This window comes from Rhododendron vialii, chromosome 5a (genome assembly GCF_030253575.1).
Source record: "Rhododendron vialii isolate Sample 1 chromosome 5a, ASM3025357v1".
Lineage (NCBI taxonomy): Eukaryota > Viridiplantae > Streptophyta > Magnoliopsida > Ericales > Ericaceae > Rhododendron > Rhododendron vialii.
The window spans coordinates 11,682,945-11,698,883 of NC_080561.1; the positions used below are offsets into that span (position 1 = coordinate 11,682,945).

General features: G+C 38.6%; 1 protein-coding gene across 1 annotated transcript; it reads right to left on the reverse strand.

Annotated features, from left to right (window-relative positions):
* Nucleotides 1–467: 467 nt before the first annotated feature.
* Nucleotides 468–15,698, reverse strand: LOC131327972 (DNA polymerase kappa). The gene is made up of 14 exons (XM_058361088.1): nt 15,498–15,698; nt 10,151–10,323; nt 9,426–9,599; nt 9,153–9,276; nt 8,957–9,057; nt 8,720–8,806; nt 7,972–8,067; nt 7,741–7,861; nt 6,012–6,140; nt 4,864–4,955; nt 3,783–3,894; nt 2,101–2,432; nt 1,334–1,578; nt 468–771 (listed from the first exon to the last, which is right to left on the reverse strand). The coding sequence occupies exons 1-14, from the start codon at nt 15,574–15,576 to the stop codon at nt 648–650; spliced, it is 1,989 nt and encodes a 662-aa protein (XP_058217071.1). The 5' UTR covers nt 15,577–15,698; the 3' UTR covers nt 468–647.
* Nucleotides 15,699–15,939: the final 241 nt, after the last annotated feature.

The window sequence follows — 15,939 nt, forward strand, 5'->3', positions numbered from 1 at the left end:
TAAAATATGAATGCATTGAGTTATAAAATTAAGACCAAAATTGAGGCGCAAAGGGTTGAACTGCACCTCCCTCCAGATCAACAACACCAAAGGGCAGAGAAGCCAGCTCCTTTAATTTGGGACAGACATGGACTTCATTTTGGTTTTATCTTTACACCACATCGCAAGCTAACATAATTTTGCACACCCACTGCAAAATCTTCCGACATGACATTTAGATACCATTTCACGTCGGGCATCTTCTTCACTCACACTAACTAACATTATTTCATGGTTACCGACAACAGCCATGGGATTGGGGTGCTTAACGATTCAGTAACCAAATGATTGAAAGCAATCCCCTGTTTCACGAGAAGGGTGTAGTGACAAAATATAGGAGTAAATCTTCGATTTCCAGCATCCGAGCAATGTCTAATTGGAGCTCTCCATTAACGAAAAAATTATGATAGCACTCAAACATGGAAATGTCTACTAAATACAGTGCATCGCAAATGATAGCTTTATTGGTACTGTTTAACTTGAGATACAACAATATGGATACTGTACAATATACATGGTGTCTGCAATTTATTAAAACAATACATTAATAGCTGAGAGAGAAATATCTGCTACTGTACAAAATATTACACAATATACACAATACGATGCTAGAAGTTCTCATTACTTTTTACAAAGAACATATCTATCGGCAGGTGTTTACCATCTGCGGGGGATAACTTGCGCTTCTTCTTACGCCTGGTTTGGCTTGTCACGTGGTCTTTCTGAATAAACCTGAAAAGGTTGAGTTTTATCACAACACAGCATTTGAAATCACCAAAATTAGTGATGCTAACAGGTGCTAAAAGATATCCCTGCAATAATTGGGTTGCAAAAATAGGGATACTAAAAAACTCAAATTGACATTTTTCATGTCAAATCAAACCGTTTCACCACGGACAAGTTCAAATCTCCAATGGATATTTCATAACTGCACTCTGTTTCCACAGCATTTCTAGGCTCCATAATCCCCTTGAGAGAACCATAACGGTGAGAAACAAGACATGTAGCTAAATCCCCAATTAATTAAAACTAAATGCGGTTTTTTGGGGTTCTGTTTGGCATCTCCATGAATTTTTTTTTTTATCGGATATTCAGCTCCATGATGGAAATGAATAAATCAAAGTTATCACAACCAACAATTATTACATGTAAAAACAAAATCTACACATTTAGTTCATTGCTATGACAATTGACAACTAACCTGATTACCTGAGCATCCTACATGCAGTTTACTACATTCGCAGCACATTTAAATTTTTTGAGAATGATGCATATGACAGGAACAATGTGGTACCTCTGCTTAGGAGTGAGACTTCTAGGGTTGCTATCAGATTCCTGTTTCTGCAGCCTCTCAGCTAGATGAAAGTCAGCATGTTCTTGCCTTTCCTCAACAAAACTAGGAGGCAGTTCAACCCCACATAGCGAACACTTGTAGTCGTCCACCCACAAACATTGCTCGTTCTGATTTGACGAAGATACTGCTTCACTATCTAAAAGGTCGGTCCTCTTCTTCAATTTATCCAAGCTGCTTCTGTCAAACTGTCAAGATTTACAAAAAGAATCTCTCATGAGTGTCTCGATTGGAGATGATGATTCACACATTGAGATGCTTCAGTTTCAATTTAGGCTTTAGGCCATGTTTGATTCACAAGATTAATACTGGGGGCATATATAATCTCATAGCATTTGTAATCCCACCGGACTGGTAGCGAGGGGATTACCAATACCACATCACCAAAGTACTGTAAAGCCCATGTTCTCAAAGGGTATGTAATCCGTCCACCAATTGTTGCATTCAAATGACTGAAATCACCTCACCTCCCACGGGATTTGTAATTCCGCTCGCATGCCCAATCTAGGCAATTAATGGGGCCCTTAGCATCTGGTCTACCTTTCACGATGTGTGAAAGGATGATGACCAGTGCCCAAAAAAAAATGGACGGGAGAAAGAGCAAAACCAAGGCAAGAAATGTCAATAGTGTTTTAGCATGATAACCAGAAGAAACTAGGTTACATGATGTTTGATTTTGATGAACTCCAGGGATTAAAGGAAATTCAAACCTTGGCATTAGACTTGTTGTCCAGTGATCCATGGTTTACCTCCAGTTCACCGTCATAGCTTAGAATGTCGTTACTGTTATTAGCACTTGACATTCCATTGCTTTCTAATGGATCCCTCAAATCTATTTGATATATCTCACGATTGTCAACAGGAAGACCAATGCTTCTTTCTGTTGTGAAATGGTCATCACTAAGATCTGAGCAAAATGATGTTTGCTCATCCATGTTTCTTCCTGTAGCATCCCCAAATATAATAAAGTTGGAGAGAGTTTTTTGTGTAGGATCAGATGGATTGCCATCCTTGTCTTCGTTGAACTGAGACATCCGCAATCCTGCCAGAAGACACTAAATTGCTTCACCATACAGTGTTAAATTAGCGGCGATTGGAATCACATAATACAGCAAAGAGCTGCAAAAGACAGCACATATATGGTTCAACGCTTTATACAGGCCAGGGTCCTAAAATGCCAAAAGTTTCAAGGGTAAAAAGTAACAAACAAAGGCAAATCCAAAACTCAGATGTAGAACAGTGTGATATGACACTTCTGTACCAAATAGCTTTGATATAGTTAAAACACAAAGTTCCCCAGAATCAGATAGTCTAATCTCTGAACACACAAACACAAGCAATTACCCCACTGATACTGATCATGGGAAGTAACCAAAAGAAACAAATTTGATCAACCTAATTGATTTATTTTCACCAACAACTTTGATGATTTCAATCAACATATTCTTAGCTAATTTGGTATTTGAATTTTTTTTCTTCTGATAGTGACATTCCAAGAATTTGTCCTGGGAAGGGAAACGGAAAGGGAAATGTTAATACTTGTCCTTTAGCTTCTAATTCAATTTCTTGTCTTCTCCCTTCTCATGTTTTCCATCTTCAAATCCGAGATCCAAAATAGCTCAGTTTTATGTCACTCACACTTAAAAGTGATACGTAAGATGGAAATGATAATTCTGTAAAGACAAAAAGCTTCCTCAGATAGTTTGCAAACTGTTATATGACCCATCATCAATCACTTTAGTTGATCCGCTTTGGACCTATGCATTTACATGACGTATACAGGCTAAAACCCAGGAGCTAAACATAGACACTTTTCATAGAGAAGGTAAACCAAATCTGTCCTGTAAAATGGTGAGCAACTATTATTCAGAGTTCAGCTTCTCCCACATCCTAAACAGATTCTTATGGACAGTGAAGGCATTAAAACCAGTGCTGGGTAACAGCTCCTTTCATCCAAGGCCCAAAAGTGGGAACATAGTACTCTTAATCAGACGCTGTCACGGAGTCAATCACTGAATATTCTTCTTGCTTTGACTACTAGGAAGTCCAAAAGATAACAGTTAAAAATGCGGGCATACCTCAGATTTGAACAGCAGGCAACTTTTGTACCACAAAATATTAATGAAAAAGAAAACAGCAACAAGAACAATGGAGAAATATAAGGGCACATAAGGACTAGCTTCTTCTCCCATAAACAAGGTCAGATCGATGAGGAAGACAACCAACAAAAAGGAGAATACAGCACTGGATTCTCTCCGGAAGCCCATTAAGTTCTGTTCTTTCTTATTTTGAAAAAAAAAAAAACCTTAGTATGGAAAAACAATAAAGATATAGTGCCTGTAATCAACCATTCTTGCAATATATACTTAACAACCAAATCGCGTGCCCTTACCAATTAGTCGTAAGGATATAGGAAGTTCAGCCTTCAGTAGCTTTGATGCATTCTTCAAAATATCCTCATTTGAGCAAATATAATTTTGCAAAGTCAGCGCTCGGGTTCGAACCTGAGATTACAAAATATCCACTATATGTGAAAGAAAAAAAAGACATGGTGAGTTGTAACTACTAAAATGGCAGGAACATCTGGACCTAAAAAGACGCAAGTGACAACCTGATCATCCAATAGTCAGGCCTCGTTCCAGAAACCTTCTTAAAAAATAAGTACTTATTTTGTAACTTCTCAAAGAAAAATAAGAAGGGTCATTCCACAAAACCCAAATAAAAAATTTATTTCACATTTTCAAACTCAAAAATAATGTAAATGAAAAAAAAAAATTCAATTTCTTTTTGCACCATATTAAAGATCTCAATGAGATCTATCAAACAAGATTCATATTGATAAGAAAATTATTTGTATAAGCACATGATTTTTGAGTTTGAAATTGTCTTCTTAAAAAATAAGGAGTTGTGCTATGAGTAATGGGCGCCGATGAGGGAAATCGTACCGACGGCCGCGTTGGGCCGTCTCCAGCCACTGAACGGCCGATCCGAGCTGGCCAAAAATTCTATAAAAAAAAACCGAGGGAGTCTTCACGGGAATCAACAGTATCCGAGGTGTGTAGGGTGCTTGATCCGAGCACCCATTTTTCAAGTATTTCACACGAAAAATGGGTACTCAGATCAAGCACCCTACACACCTCGGATGCCATTGATTCCCGCGTTGGCCCCCTCGGTTTTTTTTTTTATAATTTTTGGACGGCTCGGATCGGCCGTCTGGTGGCCAGAGATGGCCCGGCGCGGCCGTCAGTACGATTTCCCTCACCGGCGCCCATTGGTACCTATATAAATTCTGAAAAAATAAGTACCTTCTTCTTATTTTTATGGAACAAGCCTTATTATTGAACAAAAAATAAGTTCTTATTTACGTTTTGGAACGGGCCCTCAATATACAGTTTCACCAGAGTCATTGATCGAGATCTTCCAGCATGTTATTGCATGAGTTTTCAAGCAGAGTTAAAAGCATCAGAAAGTACCTCAAAAGATGCAGTTTTCAGTTTTAAAGTCAATGTTCGCCCACAAAGACTTTCTTTTTTCATGTCAGTAGAAAGCATCTCCGCAAGATCCACTGCAAACAAAACTTGATTCAGCTTAGTCTTGTTGAAAGCATATATTTTCAATTAATGAAATGATGTTGACCACAATTCCAGATGCAAAGACATGGTTGCCCAAATGATAGAGGTGTTAGAAATCATCATAGTAGAACCCAGCTCCATAAATGAAACACATTAGCTGGCTGCTCATCGGTTGGGCAGTAAAGGTCTGGAAGAGCAAACAAATGATTTGCATGGTTTTCAAAGTTTAGCCATGCACTGATTTCCCATCTTGAATAACCAAGAAAGGCATGCTTGACAAAATAGAGTAAATCAAATCCCACATTGAAAGGTTACGAAAGTGACGCGCACAATATAAGCATGAGGGCACCCTCACCTAACAAATACCATTGGGAATTTGAATCTACCCAATACCGTGGAACACATATGTGTACACAATTTTGGCAACATATTATAAATTTTTACACAGAAAGTACGATCAATCAAATACAACAAACAAATGTTTAAGTTGCCAGCAAGGAAATAAAATTCCAGCAAAAGCACCTCCAAAAAGGTAAAATTTAAATGCAGAGATTCTTAACACAAAGCCGGGATCAAAGTATTAAACAAGTTAAGATGGTTGCGAGGAAGCAAAATTAAAGCAAAAAGGTCACTGGTACTGGTAAGTTCAAGCAGGTCAAATTGAACAATTGGAGGAAGATACTGATGATAATTATTCTACCATGATGAATCACAAAGGCAACACTTGTCGACAATGAAATTTAGTTAATCCAAGAGCTTACCATCCATCTACTAGAGTAGAAGTCAAAGCCCGAGAGTACAAGAAGGGGGGGGAAAAAATGTACGTTTGGCCTTCCTCTAATGCCAACCTACTAATAATAAGGGCCCCCATTAAGTCCAAAAATATAACTGAATTATGCCTAAACATTGAAATAAATGGAAAGGAACCTCCCATTGAGCATGATGCACTTTTGTGAAAATAAAATACAACTACCCCATACCAGGACATATTAGCATCACCTACAAGAATGTCCACTACAATTATAATCAAAACACATGAAACAAATTACCTAACTTCTGAAAAAGAAAAGCTTCATCATCAGTGGCCTGAAATGTTCTCTCATTGCTTATACTTTTCCGCAACCTAACTTGAGGAGTATTTGTTCCTCCAAGTCCAAGACCCACACAGAGGAAAAAATCTACAACAAAATGGCAAGATGGTTATAGACAGAATCATACTCAATCATAAAATCTGAATACAAAGTGGCGGCATGGAAAAAAACGCCAATAAGACTTGTCAAATTTTCAAACAGATGCATAATCGCAAAATCAAGAACGAAGACAAGATAGACTTATTTGTATAGTCATCAAATCGAGAACTAATAGAATCCAGAATCATGATATTCAAGTAACCAAATTCTCGACAGGAAGCCCCGTCTAGTTGACAAATTATTTGACATTTTATAGTATAACATTAACGATGTGACAGTAAGCTCCATCTTGTTGACAAATTATTTGCCTTCATCACCACAGATGTGGGTCCAAATCTTACCAACTGTAAAATTCTTACAAATCAAAGTATAGAAACCTTTGACATTCAAAGATAAGATGGATCTTAAGACTTGAAGAGAGTAGAGTAAGAAGAGAGAGTGGGTGAGAGCTTTACGTTTAAACATGAAAACCACAAAAAGTAAAATGAAAAATGTAAGGGAACATTGAATCTAATTGAGTTGACCAACACAGATCAACTTATTTTTATTCCCAAAATAAGATACAATAGATTTTCATTGGTTCAAAATTGCGTTAGCCATTAAAATCCTTAGGAATATGTAACAAGAGATTTTTTTCTCAGGAAAAAAAGAACAAGAAAAAAGGGGTTAAAATGTGGCCGGGGTAACTAAGATTCTATTGAATCATGTAATCACTGAATGAACGACAAATTATGCACAAGTATTGGTTATCTCCTCAATAAACGCTCTAAAAAGTTGTGCTTTGAAATTTTAACAAAAACGAAACAGAAAGGAACTTGGAACCTAGCGGCTAGCGCCCTGACAGTTTTCAACTTTCAAGAATCGGATGCATTGTAAATTGCGAATCAAACTGTCAATTGAACATGATTTGTAAGATTCATAGCAGAGTTCACCCATATATCTGCATCGATCTATGCATGAATCATGATACCAAATCATGAATTCTGATACTCTGATTGTTATGCCAGCAGAGTAACGAGGTTGTCATATAACTGATTAATGTAATATACCAATTTTAGTCCTGCAAGTCAGACAACTATATGCATGTATTAACTGGAAAAGATAATAAGGAAACAAAGTGACATTCTAAAAGTAAAATCAGTAGTTGACAAACAGCTAGACCAGGAAGCAAAAATGTAGCTTATTTACCCCAAAAAAATTTCACCAATTTTTCTTTATGAAATTAGATTTCCAAAAACTGCCACTCGTGCAAGCCTTCAAATAAAAAGAAGACAGCAGAAGAACAAAATAATATCCTTGAAATCTGTCATTAGCACCAAACTATTAAAGCCATGCAACAGATATTATTCTTCATGCTCCCACAGGCCGTTGCTTGGTGCAATGGTACAAGTTGCGCTTGCATGCATGACTCCTAAGCAAGTAAAATCTGTTGATAAACTGATAATACGTAGTAGACAGGCCCAAACAGGCGCTTTTCGTCATAACAGTGCAAAAGATGGTCAAACAATTATCTAAATTTAATACACAGGTCATGGCACCTTCCCAGTTACAAGCAGTTTAAAGTTCAAGGACCAATCAGTGTACAAACCTGCTGAAGAACGAGAGAATAGAGCACAAAGGAAGCCACTCTTTTGCAGCATCTCCTCACAAGTTGTAATTCCAATAACGTCCCTTAAAAGATGTTCAGTGACCTTACCAATTCCCCCTATCTGTAATAGAATTCTTCAAAGTGTTTCTCCTCAAAATATATATTATACAGGGGTCTTTCCAATAATATCAAACATGTTTATTTGTCAGCAATAAGCAGATAGGGACATACCTTCCGTATGGGAAGTGAGGAAATAAATGTCATGATAGCCGTCCTGTCATTTGGCAAAACAAACTGACCATTTGGTTTGTTTATATCTGAGCAAACCTGATAAGTGTGGAGAAAATATGGAAGAGACTTAAAGACTCTAGGAGAGAACATATATTTTGGGAAGAACTTTTAGGCCAGTTCCAATCAATCCCATCATTCATAACTGTAGATGATAATGAAAAGAGAGCAGTGTAGACACTACAACTTAAATAGCACCAGCCTTATCATGGACTTAACTTTTCGATACAGAGCATATTAAAAAAATCAGTGATGGTTCTCCAATTTATTCATGAGAATCTTTTCCACCATTAAGTGGAATACAAATGGGAAAAACACAATTTTGGTGCATACACATTACTGTCAAATATCTATGCACAGTATCCAATTTTGAGGCATTACTTCTGTTTAACCAAATTGACAAACTCTCTAGATATAGAGGGAGAACCCCATTGTGGTGTTTGCCTCTTGTTGAAGCGATAGATGTAGTGCTATTTTTGATGCCCAAATTGCCCTCACGGCTTTTGTTTTACGGTTCGGTGCACTATGTCTGACTACGAAATACATAGTAAGGATTGATGTGTCATTTTCATATTTGAGCTATGACAAGTTTCAAAGAGTAAAATACATCTGATGTTCATGAATAAGATTACAAATGTTAACATTAAGTAAATGATGCCAACATCATCTGCCAATCTCAAATAACATTCACCTTAGCAAGTAATCGGTTTGGCGCCACTCCAGCGCTACAAGTGAGGCCAGTCTCTTCATAAACACTACTCCTGAGTTCTTCACCAATCTAAACAAAGGGATAACAACAATCAGAGGAAGTTAGAATGAAATGAGAACTTATATCAGAGGCAAACAAGGACAGTAGACATGCTGTGTTACTGCTAACCCGTGAAAGGAATTGATGCATAGAGTTATAGAGTTTAAGTGCTTAACTTACTTCTCCACTACTCATGTGCCTTTCTAGGCAGACAGTTGTTATATCAAGGTATGCCTCATCCAAACTAGCAGCCATGAAGTTGGGATCATATTTCTGGAAAACTGTGCAAAAGACATATATGGAAAGGAAGTTCATCAGCATGAGTTAGCCACAACTACATCGGAAAAAGAACCGGCATTAAAAGTACAATTCTAACCTTTTCTTGTTAAATCACTGTAATGAGTATACTTCTTGAAATCTACAGGGACAAAAATCAACTCCGGACATAATCTACGCGCAATGAAACCGGGCATTGCAGCACGGACCCCAAACCTCCGAGCCTTCAGGGTGTACAGATCTTTGATTAAAGCATGCGTAATAGTTTGAGATGTTTTTCAAATAAGAATGGAGCAGTGTGCAAATAGATCTCATATAAACCTATCGACAACAGCACGAATAACACAATTGAAGAACAGCTAGTAATTCGAACCTCGTAATTAGCGGTGGAGATCATAGACATTCCGCCAACAGCCATTGGTTTTCCCTTTAACAGAGGATTGCTTAATGTTTCAACGGCTGCGTAAAAGGCATCCATATCTACATGTAGCCAAATCCTTGTCAAATCGCGAGTAGCTTCTAACTCTAAAATTCGTTTATCAGCAACCTATGAATATTACATACCATAAAGAATAATGTAAGTGCCTTGTCAAAACTACCATTTAATCACAAAAAAAAACCTATGCACAACTAATACATGATTTGAACAGCAAAAAACAAAAACTCAATGTATTTAACAACAAATACATCATTCAAAAAGCAAAAAAGAAATACTTGATATATTTCTCCTTCCCAACATTTATTCACATTTCCCAACATTGCGTAGCACTATTCCTTGACACAATCAAGATTCAAGCACCATAATTAACGTATATAATCAACACCATCGATTGGGGATTACATGTGTATCGTTATTGTATTCAAACACCATAAATATACGAACTATGCGTAGCTGCCAAGAACCCTAGAATCAATGCACCTCAAGATATGCGTATGGAACATGTCAATATTCCTGCATCCATCCATTTTAATTTTACTATCTCATGGTATATGTTTGTCAAATTAAGTAACAAAAGACACTCGGGTTGCCACACGATGAAGGTTGTCACCATCACAGAGAAATTAAAGAACAAACTGTGCATTTTCCTCACAAAATACCTTCTGATAATGGGATATCTCAGAAGCAGTGAGCTTTGCAAACTGAGCCCGCATGTTTTCAATTTTCTGCTTTATAAAAGCATCCTTACGTTCCTCATTCTCAAAATACTTTGACCCTTTGCTCATTTCATAGATAATCCTTTGCACTTTTTCCTTGTCAACTCCCTCCATTCCTGCAATATCACATCAAAACATTCTAAAAAAAGTGCAAGAAATCCGACTAATCTATTTGAATGCCCCTTTCACAACCTCCTTACTGCGTCCAAACAAAAGCACAAAAATCTAAAGAGAAGCCTCTGCTACACACTTTACCCAATTTTTAACTAACCAAAACCCTATGTAACTACCACCATATATTTCCGTAACTAGCCAAAATAATTTGTAATTGTACTGTGTACGGTACACATGACCATATTACGAATAACTAACAAGAATAGAAAGTAGAGGGCCTGGGGCATCTACTACTAAAGATTTGGCTATGCAAGTTGGATCTGATCCTCCAGTAATTGGGGGGTGGGAAACGCCTGGTTTTCAACAGGATAGGCCTCGAGCTGGTAAGGCTCCAGCTGGGGTTGTGTTGAAGGAACCTGTAGGAATCTTGCATACTGTTGCTCAAGTGTCTGCTATAGCAAAGGCTTCTGGTAAGGTCTTGACAAGGGATGTAAGTTCTTCTCAGTTATCTAATACGTTTGCTGTGCTGGATTCCACTGTGATGGTTGAGGGACAGTTGCAAGTGGAGGATGGTATGGTCCCTCCTGTGTCTCTTTCTTTAGGGGATAGTTCTAAACCTATTCCCCCTATTGTTGATCCTGGGGCTAAGAAGAAGCCCAAGGGTAGGAGTAAGAAGTAGGGTGGTTTTTTGTCACTTCTCTTCTGATTGTTTTCCAATGTTGAAAATTGCTACATGGAATGTTAGGGGACTCAATAACCCCCTAAAGCAGAAGGAAGTCCTTTCCTTTATTCAGTCACATAAGCTGAATTTTATTGGAGTAGTGGAGTCTAAAGTTTGTTGGGAGTTTCTGGCTACCACTGTTGCTCGATGTTTTCCTCTTCATTGGTCTCATGTGTCCAATATAGACAATGTTGTGGGCCCTTCCAGAATTTTACTGGCTTGGAACCCTTTGTTGGTTCAGGTTAGTATTGTGTTCTCTTCTGCTCAAATGATATTTGCAAAAGTGGAGAGTGTGGATCGACATGCTGTTTTTTATGCTTCTGTTGTCTATGCACATAACTCTATGAGTGATAGAAGGAGACTTTGGCATGATCTCATGGTGGCTAGTGGCATAGTTGGCAATGAGGCTTGGATTCAAATGGGCGATTACAATGCGGTGAGAAGGATTTCTGAGTGAATGGATGGCTTTGATCATACAGCAGCTACTGAATTCAATGATTGCCTTCATGCATTGGAGTTGGATGACCTTCCAACCAAGGGTTTTTGGTTTACTTGGACTAATAAGAGAGGTGGTTTGGGGGATAATAAAAGTAAATTGGATCGTGCCATGGTTAATGCTAGTTGGTTATCTGCTTACCCTGACTCTGAGGCTTGGTTTTTGCACCCTGGAGTTTCGGGATCATTGTAAGGTTCTGGTGTCCATCCTTCCTCCAGCTGTTGTCAAGAGACCTTTTAAGTTTTTTGCTTTCTGGATGTCTCATGCTTCGTTTAAAGATTTGTTAACTAATTCATGGGCTGTCCCTGTGGATTGTCAGTCTCACTTATTGAAGGAGTTTAAAGCTTAAGAGACTCAAACCTGTGTTGAGAGAGTTGAATAGAGAGCACTATTCTAGTATTAGTGTAAGGGTGGAAGAGTCAAGACTCAGGTTACACCAGGTCCAGGAAGCTTATTTTGACCATCCTCATGATCCTCTTTTGTGTGAAGATGAAAAGTTGGCACTTCATCAGTTCATGGAATTGAGTTTGGCTGAAGAGGGGTTCAAAAAACAGAAATCTTGGGTCAAGTGGTTGGCCTTGGGGGACAGGAACAAGTTTTTTCATCACAAAGTGGCTACTCACACAGTTAGAAGCAAGATTTTGAGTTTGGTCAACAAGTCTGGAGTTCGTTTAGAAGATCAGACTGAGATAAAAAAGGAAACTCTTGGTTACTTTCAAGGGTTGCTTGGCACTAGGTTTACTCAAACTCGACCTGTTTCTGGAGTTAGACAAGCTATCCGAGCTCGAGTTCCGTTGGATATGGCTTCTGCTTTAATTCAGCCAGTGACTGAGTTGGAAATTAAGAAGGCTATGGATTCTATAAATGGGGACAAGGCTCCTGGCCCTGATGGGTTTAGTGCTAGTTTTTTCCACAAGAACTGGGATATAGTTGGAGATGATGTTGTTCGTGCAGTTAAGCAATTTTTTGACACTGGTTTTATGTTGAGGGACTAGAATTCCACAGCCAATTCCCTGGCTCTCAAGAAGAGTGCTCCTGTTACCATTAAGGACTATCGGCCTATTTCTTGCTATAACGTAACATACAAGTGCATCTCCAAGATTTTGGTGGCTAGGCTCCAACCTCTGCTTCCTTCTCTGATTAGCCCTATCCAATCTGCATTCATTAAAGGCAGATCTATTGTTGACAATATTCTTCTTTTGCAAGAACCGGTGAAGGACGACCACAAGGATCAAGGTGCCCCTCGATGTGCTTTGAAGCTTGATCTTATGAAAGCCTATGATTCAGTGGCTTGGGACTTTCTATTTGAATTAATGGAGGTAATGGCTTTCCCTTGTCAGTTCATTTCCTAGGTTAAGCAATGTGTTTCTACCGCTATGTTTTCCATTGTTATTAATAGGGAATTGGTGGGTTATTTCCCGGGACATAGGGGTTTACGGCAAGGTGATCGGTGATCCTCTCTCCCCCTATTTGTTCCTCCTTGTTATGGAGGGTTTTTCCTCTATGTTGCAACAACGGATTGATGCTAGGGGCTTCTCTTTCCACCTTAGATGTGAGGAGTTACAACTTTCTCATATTATCTTTGCTGATAATCTTTTCATCTTGAGTGGGGCTGATTCCCAATCTTTTCAGCTTGCTAGTGATTTGTTACTAGACTTTTATTTAGTATCTGGCTTAAAACCAAACCGCCAAAAGAGCAGTGTGTTTCATGCTGGGGTTAATGATATCTCAAAGCAGATCCTTTCTCAAATTCTAGTTGTGCCTGAAGGAGTATTGCCTGTTCGATATTTGAGGGTTCCTCTTATTACCACTAGGTTGCATGCCGTTGACTGTCAAGTGCTTTTAGTTAAATTTCTGGGTCGCATTCAATCTTGGGCTAATAAACTGCTTTCCTATGGAGGCAGGGCACAGCTCATCAATTCAGTTTTGTTTAGTATTCAAATTTATTGGAGTTCAATCTTCATTTTGCCTCAAAAAATTCTTAAATGGGTGGAGAAGATGGTGTGAGCTTTCTTTTGGTCAGGTACGGAGTTGAAAAGTGTGGGTGCTAAGGTGGCTTGGGCTGATGTTTGTGTCCCAAAAGAAGAGGGTGGTTTGGGTTTTCAAGTGTTAAAAAATTGGAATAGGGCTTCCGTGACAAAGCTTTTATGGGCCTTGCTTTGAAAACTGATACTTTATGGATTAAATGGGTTCATACTTACATTATAAAGGATAAATGCATGTGGAATATGACTGTCCCTAACTCTGTAACTTGGACTATCAGGAAATTTTTCAATCTGAGGTCTTTTGTGCAGCCCTGGATTACTCACCAAGTGGGTAACGGAAATCAAACTTTCTTGTAGTTAGATAATTGGCACCCACTGGGTCTACTGCTTGCTAGATTTGGTGCCCGAGTGACTTATAATTTGGGTAGGAATCTGCTGGCTAAAGTGGCTACTATTATTGTTGATAATCACTGGTTTTGGCCCAAGGGAAGGAATACAGTCACTAGAAAGATTATTGAGCATACACCTATTTCTCTTCTTCCTAATACTGCCAGGGAGGACTCTATTATTTGGAACTTAAATGCCAATGGTAGATTCTCTATTCAGTCTGCCTGGAATGCATTCAAAAGGCCCAAATTTCTGGTCCCTTGGGCTAAAGTAGTGCGGTACAAGCATGCAATTCCTAGGTGGGCTATTGTGCAATGGTTGGCTATCCTATGTAGACTTTCCACAAAGGACAGGTTGCAGCAGTGCGGTGTTTTGGTGGAAAACCAATGTGTGTTGTGTTCAAATGCTATGGAATCTCATGAGCATCTATTTTTTCAGTGCCATTTTTCATCTCAGTTGTGGAGCTTGTTACAAATGAAGTTTAGTTCCTTTTGTAGCCTCTCTGTTCTTTCACAGGTGGTAGATTGGATGGTTGAACACCATACTGGCACTCTTTTCTTGAATCTGGTGGCTAAAGTGGTTTTGCTGCTATGATTTATCATGTTTGGGGAGAGCGTAACAGGCGTATTTTCCAACAGCATAGAGGACTTGGATGTGCGGGGTTTGGAAGCTCAGATTTGCACAGAGGTTAGAGCTTGTATCAGTTCTTTTAGAGGAGTGGAGAGAATAGGAGTTAATCTGGCCCTCTGCTCTTGTTGGCGCTTCTCTACTCGTATTTTTGACTCTAGGTATTAGCGAGTAGTTTGTATAGTTGTCAGTTTTGGGTTAGTTGTCTTTTTTGTTGCTTGTTGGTAGAGTGCTCTTCTGAGCAATTTTTTGGCTTGGTTCACTAGGGAATGCCCCTTTGATTTTGTATTCTGTTTGTTGTGAATAAAAACTTTAATTACCCAAAAAAAAAGAAAAAAGAATAGAAAGTAGGTAATACCATTAAAAGTTGTAAAAGATGACTAAAAGTATGTAACAAGCCAAACCATAAAATATGAATAACATTGAAAAAGAAGTACTAAAATTTATGTGGTACACAATGCATACCATAACTTCCTCCAAAACTGATTTAACCAACTCCTTAACATGCCGTCTAGTTGATTGAAGCAACCCATTACCCGACAAAATTGTTCGCCCTAACAACACAGAAAGACCTTTCTCTCCGGGGGGGTGGGGCGTGGGGGTAGTAAAATCATGATCGGAAGAGAGGACCGATATTTATTGAACTTGGGTGTGGGTCTTTTGTTGAAATGTAATGGCCTTGCTTTTTCTTTTGATTTCTTTTTCTTTCTTTTTTTCCGTTAACATAGAGTTTCATTATCATAAACCCAAATTCCCAAAACTTCCCAACACAAGTCCTTTAGTTCAAAGATTACAAGACAAAACAACAGTTCTTAAAATAAAAAAAATTAAGTTCCATCCCCTGCGCTAAATGTTTCGCAAAACACTAATTGATTTCACTATTGAATCGGTTTACCTAGTAAATTACCGGAGAATATACGGTATAGTTTCTCAAATTTTTGGTAGCGAGTAAGTGAGTACCTGCTTTGGCGTTGGTATAAGCAGTGTGATAAGACTGCCATGGCCGAGGAGTATCTCCAGAGGTCTCGCTCTTCGCCATCGTCTGTGATATTCTGAAAGCTTGTTGCGGAAGAAGGACAAGAAAACCGATGAAGGGGGGAGGAAATGGGGGTTTTTATTGCTAGTTTGGAACTGGGTGCGTTCCCTCCGGATTTTGGTGCTGGCCCACTTTCAACACGGATAGGCTTACTTTCCCAAAATAGGTCTTTTTTTTACGTTTTGTCTTTATTCAATTTTTTTTTTAGTAAATTAGAAGCCAACCCCGCTTTTTAGGTTCGTTTTCATTCCAATCCTTAAATATTTTTCCGAACCTGTATAGGCTCGGTTATGCTGCATAATGACATTTATATCCCCAAGCCAAGTCGAAGCCCTCACTCTCTCTAAATGCTCCGACATCTCATCT

Excerpts from the sequence above, each read along its gene's own strand:
- LOC131327972 (XM_058361088.1), bottom strand. The coding sequence starts at position 15,576 with ATGGCGAAGAGCGAGACCTCTGGAGATACTCCTCGGCCATGGCAGTCT. Across the intron at positions 6,141-7,740 it reads ATTCTCTCGTTCTTCAGCAG|ATTTTTTCCTCTGTGTGGGT; the intron begins GTTTGTACACTG and ends ATTTTGTTGTAG. Across the intron at positions 3,895-4,863 it reads TGAAAACTGCATCTTTTGAG|GTTCGAACCCGAGCGCTGAC; the intron begins GTACTTTCTGAT and ends TTGTAATCTCAG.